General features: G+C 33.1%; 1 protein-coding gene across 2 annotated transcripts; it reads left to right on the plus strand.

Moving 5' to 3' along the window:
- Positions 1-412: 412 nt before the first annotated feature.
- Positions 413-5070, plus strand: LOC122029647 (cytochrome c oxidase assembly protein COX15-like). 2 transcript variants are annotated; one of them, XM_042588724.1, is made up of 7 exons: positions 413-671; positions 1827-2140; positions 3275-3500; positions 3580-3825; positions 3898-4008; positions 4378-4509; positions 4658-5070. In XM_042588724.1, the coding sequence occupies exons 1-7, from the start codon at positions 459-461 to the stop codon at positions 4832-4834; spliced, it is 1419 nt and encodes a 472-aa protein (XP_042444658.1). In that variant the 5' UTR covers positions 413-458; the 3' UTR covers positions 4835-5070. The 2 variants fall into 2 exon arrangements, with proteins under 2 accessions (XP_042444658.1, XP_042444659.1); XM_042588725.1 differs by having other exon boundaries at positions 1909-2140.
- The last annotated feature ends 4754 nt before the right edge of the window (positions 5071-9824 follow it).

The raw sequence follows: 9824 nt of genomic DNA on the forward strand, positions 1-9824 counted from the left end.
ATATATTTTTTAAAAATAAAATTTTGAAATTTAGTTGATTCAATCAGTTAATCATGTTTACGGGAACTTTTGCTCCCTCCTAATTTCGGTAAAACTAAAAAATTAAAATTAAAATTTAAGATAACTATAAAAAATGAAGTTATTAATAAAAAATAACTCATCTCTATAATAGTAGTTATTATTTTAATTATTATAATATAATTAAATTTAACCATTTGAGGCATAATTATACTAAAAATGAGTTTAAATTAAAATTTAGAAAAAATCCATTTCACAGGGCAGGGCCTTTTTCATTTATTATAATGAGTTCCTCTTACCAGATCGATTTGGGCCGTAGGATCGCACGCGATCTTAGCAAGCTCGCCCATCGTATCGATAAAACCCGCTGCCCGGCTGCTCCCCACTTCCTTCCCCCAACATTTCACTTCTTCTGGGTTTCGTGGGGAAGCGGATCAGCGATGTCCGTGGGGCGATTTGCAGCTCTCTTCCGACGGGTAAAAACCCTACCTATCACCTCGCATCTCAAGAACACACCTTGCCGCGTTCCCAGCGGAAGTTCATCCTCCTCATCTCTTCCGCCCCCTTCCCACTTCGTCGCATCAGTAGAATCCTTCCAGAAAGGATTCCGCAACAGATTTGCCTCGTTCTATGGGTTCAAAACCATCCCCAAGGTCTGCCATTAATGTAACTTCTTGTGTTCTCCTACTTTACTCTGGATCATCCTGCATGGTTTCTTTTTCGTGATAGTTCGCAAAATTGTTGTGGTTTTGATTAATTGTTTCATGGCTTCTCACAGTTATTGCTCAAGGATCATGGTGTTTCCCGCTTAAAAATTTGTTTTTTTTTTTTTTTTTTTGCGTTAGATCTTTGTTTTATGTGGCTAGTAGGATTTTCAAGATACTTGTGGTTAACTTGTTATTTATAAGTTCGAGAGATGAGGTTAAAATACAGTTGACAGAGTGAGAGATCTATAGTTTTGTATGTTATTGAACTACAAAGATTATCAGAGCAAAAACGCAGGAAACATTAGAATAGTGTCAAAGGATATAATAAAGTAGGACAAATCTAAATGCTGACAGAACTTGGAATTTGCCCATGCCTCTAACCTGCAGCTTCATGGAATACTGAACGAAATAAGTTCTTTCTGCATCTGGAATTTGCTTGATCAATTAGTGGTTCAGCAAATAAGATAGTTATGACCTATGTTTATATGATAAATGATTAGCAATTTCTCATTCTAATCAGTAATTGTCAGCTGTTTATCGTCATCTATTTAAGAGCTTTTAAGCGCTATGATGTTGTCTATTTTATGGACTGATGGCTAACACTTCTGAAAGTCGTTGGATGGCTCTGCCATTCAGTATTAGCTCATTTGTAATTCATTTCAGTTTCCATTTTTTTCTTTGAAAGTTTGTTTTTCGATGTAGAACAATTTATGTTTGTTTGACCTTTTCAGATGAAATTAGCTACACATTAAATTAAGCTGAAATTGTGGTTGTTCCCATTGTTGATTCCTTACTGTTGAACCTTGTTAGTTGATTAATGCTTCATTTTATTTTGGTATCAGATCGTGATATGCATCAAAATAATTCTTCTTTTTCTCCTCTATTGAAATGTGTTCCTTTACTACATGTTTGATGTATGTGCTAATAGCATGCCCATTGACAACAATAATATTCATCAACTGCTTCATGACTGGACTGTTTTTCAAAGTTTTTCTCGTAAAAGTGTGATGTTTTTGTATGAGGAATCATACTTTTTCTCATCTACCCAAAATTCTTAACACTCTAAACAAGCCTGATAGCTATTGATGTGTTTTCTTTTAGAGCTTATATGGAAAATCCTCGAGAAACATGTCCACTACAATTCCACTGGCAAACTCCAGTAATGCACAGTTAGCGAATGCAGGTCTAAAATTGCTTGTCAATAAAGGGCCTCATGCTCAGAAAGCGGTTGGAATATGGCTATTTGGTTGTGCGGCCTGGGTCTTTAGTTTAGTTGTATTAGGTGGTGTAACTCGCCTCACACGGTCTGGTTTGTCCATGACTGATTGGAAGTTCACTGGTAGTCTACCTCCTTTGTCAGAAGATCAGTGGTTACTTGAGTTTGAGAAGTATCAGAAATCTCCAGAATACAAGAGGTAAGACATTATGGTACATACCATTCTGTTTTACTTGCATGCAAGCCTGATTTTCGGCCTAATCTTGAACCATTGATGCTTCAGTTGCTGTAAAGGCTAGATTTTAATTTGGGGCATCTCAATTTGATTTGAAAATTTATAGACAGCTTCACAAGAAACCTTTGGTGTAGTTGCAATTTTGTAGGCACATATTCATTAAGTTTGCCAATAGTTTCCAAATGCTTAAACTCTTAGGTGGGGTAATGGAGATTACTTATGTTGTTTTGGCATGGTAAAAAATTACATTTGTGAAACCTTTTACATAGATGTTCTCTTTGTTATTATAAATATCACCCCACTGTTAGTTGTTTGACCCTTTTCTATGTTCTTCGGGAATGTTTCTATGCCATGTTGCAATGCTCTTAAAGACTCTCAGTCCTCATTGCTGCCAGCATTTTAGTGTCATACGGCTTGTACTATATGCTACTATGCACTATGTTATCGATATATAAATTTGACAAAGACATCAATTATTATTTGTAGGCTTGTATGTTTTGATTAGAAGAATGCAAGTTGTATGTGTGTGTATATATATATATCTTGCAATAAGTGGAAGTTATGATGTTCCATTAGTTTCCGGATGCTTAAACTCTTAGGTGTGGTAATAATGGAAATCACTTCTGTTGTTTGGGCATGGTGAAAAATAAAGTTCATGAAACCCCTTTTACATTGTCACAGATGTTCTCTTAGTAATTATATATATTTCCCAACTTCTAGTTGTTTGGCGCTTTTCTATGTTTTTTGGTAATGTTTCTATGCTATGCTCCTAAAGACTGATTCCTCATTGTTGCAAGCATTTTAGTGTTATACTGCTTATACTATGTGTTACTACTTTCCATTACCTTATCTATATATGTTGTGATTACTATGGACTTGGCAGATTTCCATTTCAGGTATAAATTTGACAAGGACGTCATTTTGTAGGCTTGCTTGTTTTAATAGAAGAATGCAAGTTGTTGCTTGACCAAATTATATATATCTTTCCATCTTGCAATAAGTGGAAGTTATGATGTTATTTTAGTTACTTAATTTGGTTTGGATGTCAGCCTACAAAATGATGAGCTATAAAATACGATGCAACATCAATTCTTGCAGAGTTAACAGAGGAATGTCTCTTGAAGATTTCAAGTTCATTTATTGGATGGAATATGCACACCGTATGTGGGGTAGGGGTTTGGGAGTTGTGTTTTCTTTGCCATTTATGTATTTTCTTGCAAAAGGTTATATCACTCGCCAGCTAGGAATCAGACTCTCCACTCTTTTTGCACTTGGGGGTGCTCAAGGACTAATAGGTTGGTGGATGGTTAAAAGTGGTTTAGAGGTAATGACTACTACTAACAATGCCATCTATGTATGACTAGATTTTTTTCCCCCCATTTATATGCTTATTAATTATGCAGGAACCTTCTACAGAATATGTTCAGCCTAGAGTAAGCCCCTACCGTCTTGCTACTCATCTTACATCTGCATTTGTCATCTACTGTGGCATTCTATGGACTGCATTATGTGTAGTCATGCCTGATCCACCAAGTGAAACACTAGAATGGCTTCGTGGAGCAGGAAGAGTTCGTAAATTGGCTCTTCCTGTTAGTGTCCTTGTAGGCATAACTGCTATCTCAGGTGCTTTTGTAGCAGGCAATGATGCGGTATGTGAATATTGGGTTAAATATTCATTATGGTTTCATTCTTCCATTATTTTTTCATTCTTTTGAAGTTAGGGACATGCATATAATACATTTCCCAAAATGGGCGACACTTGGATTCCAGAAGACATCTTTAGCATGGATCCACTAATACGCAACTTCTTTGAAAATACGGCTACCGTTCAGGTAAAGCTCGCAACAACTGTCTTATGAGTATGTATCTTTTTCTGTGTTCAGAAACGCTAAACAAATCTTATCTTCTATCATATAAAGAAAATGATTGCTAGTGGACACTGCCAACATTCATTATGGAGCTCGTGTTGACTATTAAAATTGAAATAGACATAACTTGTTTATGCTGATATATATGTTCTTAATCTCTGCAAAACTACACTAATTCATCCTCCTATAAATATAGTACTTTCCATACTGAGTTTATTTGTGAAAAAAATCTGCTTTGTGCCCCGATTTCTATACTAATTCATCCTTACATCAATATCTTTTTCAAATAATTCAAGTTCACCTTCGTTCATTTAGTAATTCTGCCAATTGCAGCTGAACCATCGAATTCTTGCAACAACAACACTGGCATCAATCGGTGGTTTGTGGTATGCTACTAGAAAAATAGATATGCACCCTGCTGTGCAAGCTCTTATCGGAAATACATTGGGGATGGCAGCACTTCAGGTATCTTTAGTTGATAGCTGTGCCTTTTATGCATCCATGCATTATGCTTAACCGACCAGCACAGTTGATTTTTCTCTTTGGCTTGTTCATAAACCTCAAATAGTTGTGGGTTGATATCTCTAGATCCATGCATTGTTTTTTATTATAGGTGACATTGGGGATATCAACACTTCTAAGTTACGTTCCGGTCTCACTGGCATCAGCACATCAAGCAGGTGCATTGACGCTAATGACATTGATGATAATACTGACGCACACGCTGAGAAGGCCTTCCCCAGCACTACTCCGGTCACTCACGTCCATTCCCGGTAAGATGAAGAGCTAGTTAGCAATACTAAATTCCATAAGCCAGTTCGATAAATTATGAAATGTTTTTAAGAGAGGCTCTGGATACATTTTTGACTCTGAATCAGGCATTCCTGGTACAGTCAGTTGATAAACTTATTACATTGCCACAATAAGATATATTAACAGGCTTGTAGCTGTGGTAAAACAGTTTGAGGACTATATTAACAGACTCTGAATCAGGCATTACTGGATGCATTAAGTTATATTCTTTAATTTTTCTTTGTTGCTATTGTGCATTATGTTCCAACTGAAGGAATATTTGTTGCTACTATATTCCATTTCTTGAGGACTGAGTGAAATATAAATGGAGAAATATTACTTGCAGACGTATTAAAACAATTTGAAGGCTTTCATATCTATATTACTTGTAGCATTCTGACAAATTATGAATTAAACTAAACACACATTTTGAATTGTGAAAAAACTATGAACCCAATCGCGTTGTAGCGAAATCATTGCTCGAGCAATCACCCAATTAGCTTAGCCTTGGACCCTTAACAACAATCTCCCTATCCCCAAATCATCTCTCAAAACCAATCTCACATGTCAGTATTCTTAATCACAATTTCCTCTGTCTTTAATATAAAATCCTATTCTTTTTGGCGATCATTATTATCTTATCTCGTATCTTTTTGTTCATTGTAAGCTTAAATTATAAAAGGTTTTTATGAGATCGTTAAGGGGGTTGAGTAGTATTTTTTGTCTTTCAAAATTTATGTATTTTAAAAATAACTCATTAATTTAAATATACAGTGAAGTTAATTGTTGATTTAATTATTATAATTTATAATAATGAGCTTAACTGTGAAGAATAATAGCAAAAATGAAAAACTAAGTGACAGTAAATTTAACGTGATTCAATAACTCTTACATTTTTATTCCATGGTTTATTAATTTATTAGGTGAATTCAAAAATGAATTTGACCTCCTATCAATCCGATTCGAATCGATCTGAAAAATATCAAGTTAGAATTGAGAATTTTTAGGTGGAAAATTTTTAAATTGTATTTGGATCGGATAGAATTCAGATTGATCTGAATTTAGTATTTAAGAGTTTTTTTTAGTTAAATTAAATTTTATTTTAAAAATTAAGATACTTTATCTATATGTTATTATGATAATGATGAATTATTAAAATAAAATTGAAGAATTAAAGGAAAATAGTAAAAAAAAAATATTTTTAATTGAATTGGTCGGTTTATTTGGTTCAGATTTAGAGTTTTCATATTATTATGTTTTTGTTCGAGTTGAGTTTTTTTTTTAATATCTATGCTTCCATTCAACTCATCCAAATTGAGTTGAGTTTTTTTTTAATATCTATGCTTCCATTCAACTTACCCAAATTGACACCGTAATCATTCTTCATCAAATTTTTTATATTTTCTTAATATATTTCAGAGGTGGAAAATCTTTGTTATAAAAATTAATTTAGCTAACAAATAAATAATATGTGATCTCGTCCGAAAGCTGAGTAGATGGACGGCCGATGAGGTGGTAAGAGTGTTGACAGAGAAAAGACTTCGAGTTGGAAGCTACGGACTTGAGTTGAAAGTTGGGACCTACGCACACCACGGGCAGGACCAACGAGAGCATTAGATTGAGAACTAGACGGGGGTTCCTAGCATAGACACTTCGACGCTCAAGTCATAATAGTAACTGGACGAAAATGGAGAAAAACATGAACAGTAGTATGGATGTTGTTGGCGTAGGTAGGCCGACAAGAGGGGGTGAATTGCTTGTAAAATAAAATTAACCTTTCTCGATTTTTCAATTCTAATTAGTAGCATAACAATACCAAATTAAATCAACAATTAAAAAAAAAGAGAAAAAAAATTACTTGATTATAACCTAGGTAGTTGTTAATCCAAGACAAAAAAAAACATTGAAAATCTCCTTCTTTAAAGGTGGAGAAGCCTCTTACACTCGTTGAACGCTCAGAAAGTTGCTAGGAAATGAAAATAAGAGTTGCTCAATATTTTCTATATCCAACGGTCTTTTAATAGCCATTGAAAAAAGTTATCCGCAGCTTGAAGATGTCTCCAAAGAGAACCAAAGCGCCTTCCATCTGATAGAGTTTATCCTCCAAGGATAAAACTTTATCCTTGGCTAACGACTAGCGAAGACGTCTTCAAAGGCTGGAAGGCGCCTTCATACTGTTCATCGAAAGCGTCTTCCAACCATGGAAGACGCCTTCCACAGAGCAATTCAGCTCAAAGTTAATCTCTTCGTGTAGGTGATTCTCTGACTAACAGGAGTTGAGCTCACCCAAACTCAACTCTGACCTTCTTCTTGAGCAGACTTCGTTCTCGACTTCTCGTCCCTCAAACGCCGCACATATCCTTCTCATCCACCGGTGTACTCTTTCGGAGCATTTCATCCCTCGGATGCACTAAGCCCATTGACTCTTTTCTCATGTCATCCTTCTCGCTAGTTGTGTCTTTCACTCGACTTCTTGTGTTCCTAAATTCTTGCATACTTAGACACAAGGATCAAATAAAATTAGACCTAGCTGAACTTGGTTGACCATATCAAAACTATCCTGGGGTACTTATAAACTCTCCCTTTTTAATATGCATCAACTCAAGTTCAAGTTAGGATTAAAAAATACAATAACATAACTAAAGTAAACTAAAAATAGATTGCAAAATAAATAAAAATTTTAAATAAAAAAATCCTAACTTCCCCTTAACTTATACCTATTTCTCCTATTTTAATCACATATAAAAAAATAGTTTTGGTTTCAAAATATTCTGTAACTTTTTGTCAAACTTAAGCAAGTAAGTTAGACCAGTAGAAAAAATTTAATAGAAAAATATTATTTAGTTTAATAGAAATGATTTATTTTAGTAAAGCAACTAATTTTCAACAATAAATCTTTAAAATATAATATAATATATATATGATATATAATTTAACAGAAATTCATAAACTTTGATTTTTTTTTTTTTTAGTGTTAGACAATATGTTTGCCATATCTAAGAAAAATTTTATAGAATTTTTAGAAGTATATATATATATATATGGCAAACATATTGTCTAACACTAAAAAAAAAAAAAAAAAAAAAATCAAAGTTTATGAATTTCTATTTTCCTAAATTTTTAATATTAAAAATTAATTTTTCAAAACAAAATTCATAATGCATGATAAAATTTAAAAACATCAAAAAATTTTGTTATAACATAAGACATTATGTTTTATCCTAGAAAAATAAAATATTTCAAAGATAAGTCGAAAATTATTTTTAATTTTTAAAATATCATTTTCGTTAATAAATTCATAAAAAATTACTTAATGGTCAAAACATTCAAAATTATTTATTTTGATGGAGAATATTATATTTTATCATAGAAAAATAATTTTTCAAAAAATAAGTCTCTAAAATAATTTTAAATTTTAAAATATTATTTTTGTTAAGAATTTTATAGAAAATAACTCAACAGGGAAAAAAATCTGATTTTTTTTTTCTTTTGACAAAAATACTTCTTTTCTAAAAGTGAGAAAATTTTGATTAAAAATTCGAATAGGGAAAAAATTAACAAAAGAAATTTCTAATTAAAATAATTTTTATTCTAATAATTCAAAACTTTAGGAATTTTTAATCTATAAAAGATTTTAGAACATAATATAGGTTTCTAACTACTAGATTTACTAAAAATTTTGGAGGTACATAATTTCTAGAGATTTTTAAAATTTTTTTTAGTGTTTTAATGTACTAGTTAATTCTACCATTAATTTTCATTTCTTATTTTCGAAAGATATTCGAATTTAAGCATGTAGAGTCATTTTCTAGTTTTTCTATTGGTACTTTCAATTTTTCATTTTCTATTTTTAGATTATCAAACATATCTAAGGGGCATGAATTTGCTAAGTTTAATTTTAACCTAGCATTATCTCTTTCTAATTATATTATATTCTTAGATAATATTTTAATAAATTCAAAAGATTGCTTGGGAGATAGTGCACGTACCTCATGTTCTGATGCTCCCTCTTTGTCACTGCTTTCTTCAAAAGATCCTCCTCCTTCGTCGATGCTCATCTCTGAGGAACTTTCAATGTCCCTCTAGTGGTCTGCAATCAAGGTTAGTCCTGTGTATGCCTCGATCTCGGACTCAGAGGACGAAGATTCATCTCATGTTGCCTTCAGATTCTTGTGCTTCAATCTTGTTGGTCTTTTGCTCTTGTCCTTCTCCTTCTTCTTTTGTTCGGGGTAGTTGTCCTTGATGTGCACTTCTCCTTAGTAGTTGTAGCATTGTACTTTCCTTTTTGTTCCGAAAGTACTTTTTTACCTGTGACTTATTAAATTTATTAGATTTAATAAACTTACTAAATTTTCTTACTAATAATGCTGGTTCATCTTCGTCGATTGATGCTTCAGAATCTGGATCGTTTGTTCTTGCCTTTAGGGCAATTATCTGACTTGACTCCTTTGATTCTGTACATCTAGATTTGTGAAGTTCTAAAGTAGAAAATAAACTTTTTAATGTGCTTACCTCTAGATCTTTAGAAATATAATAGGAGTCGACAATTAAAGATCATTCGGGTGTCCTTGGAAAAGTATTTAATGTGTACCTTAAAGAATCTCGGTTTGTTACCTTTTCTCCGAGATTTATGAGTTCGATGATCAACTCCTTCAGTTTAGTGTGCAGTTGCGCTATTGATTCTCCTTCTTTTAGCCTGAGGTTCATTAGTTGGTTCAGGAGAAGATCCCATCTAATGAGTTTTGCTTCAGACGTTCCTTTGTGTAGCTCCTTCGTGTAGCTCTAGGAATATTTTACAAAGTTCCTGGAGCTACTGCGTAGGCGTCAATCCTGTTGATCTCTTGAGGTGGCAGTATGCTTAGTAAATAGAATTTAGCTTGTCCATTCATCACAAAGTCTGCTTGCTCTCTCTTTGTCCAAAGGTATGCTTCTTTTTGTTTGTCTTTTTGATCTTTTAGAGCTTCAAAATCATATTTAATTATTAATAA

The sequence above is a fragment of the Zingiber officinale genome, chromosome 10B, assembly GCF_018446385.1.
Source record: "Zingiber officinale cultivar Zhangliang chromosome 10B, Zo_v1.1, whole genome shotgun sequence".
In the NCBI taxonomy this organism is placed as follows: domain Eukaryota; kingdom Viridiplantae; phylum Streptophyta; class Magnoliopsida; order Zingiberales; family Zingiberaceae; genus Zingiber; species Zingiber officinale.

What these genes read in the sequence shown, in the direction of transcription:
- LOC122029647 (XM_042588724.1), top strand. Translation starts at nt 459, where the DNA reads ATGTCCGTGGGGCGATTTGCAGCTCTCTTCCGACGGGTAAAAACCCTA. An exon ending in AAATCTCCAGAATACAAGAG is followed by an intron (nt 2,141 to 3,274) that starts GTAAGACATTAT and finishes CAATTCTTGCAG; the next exon opens with AGTTAACAGAGGAATGTCTC. An exon ending in TTGTAGCAGGCAATGATGCG is followed by an intron (nt 3,826 to 3,897) that starts GTATGTGAATAT and finishes TTTTGAAGTTAG; the next exon opens with GGACATGCATATAATACATT.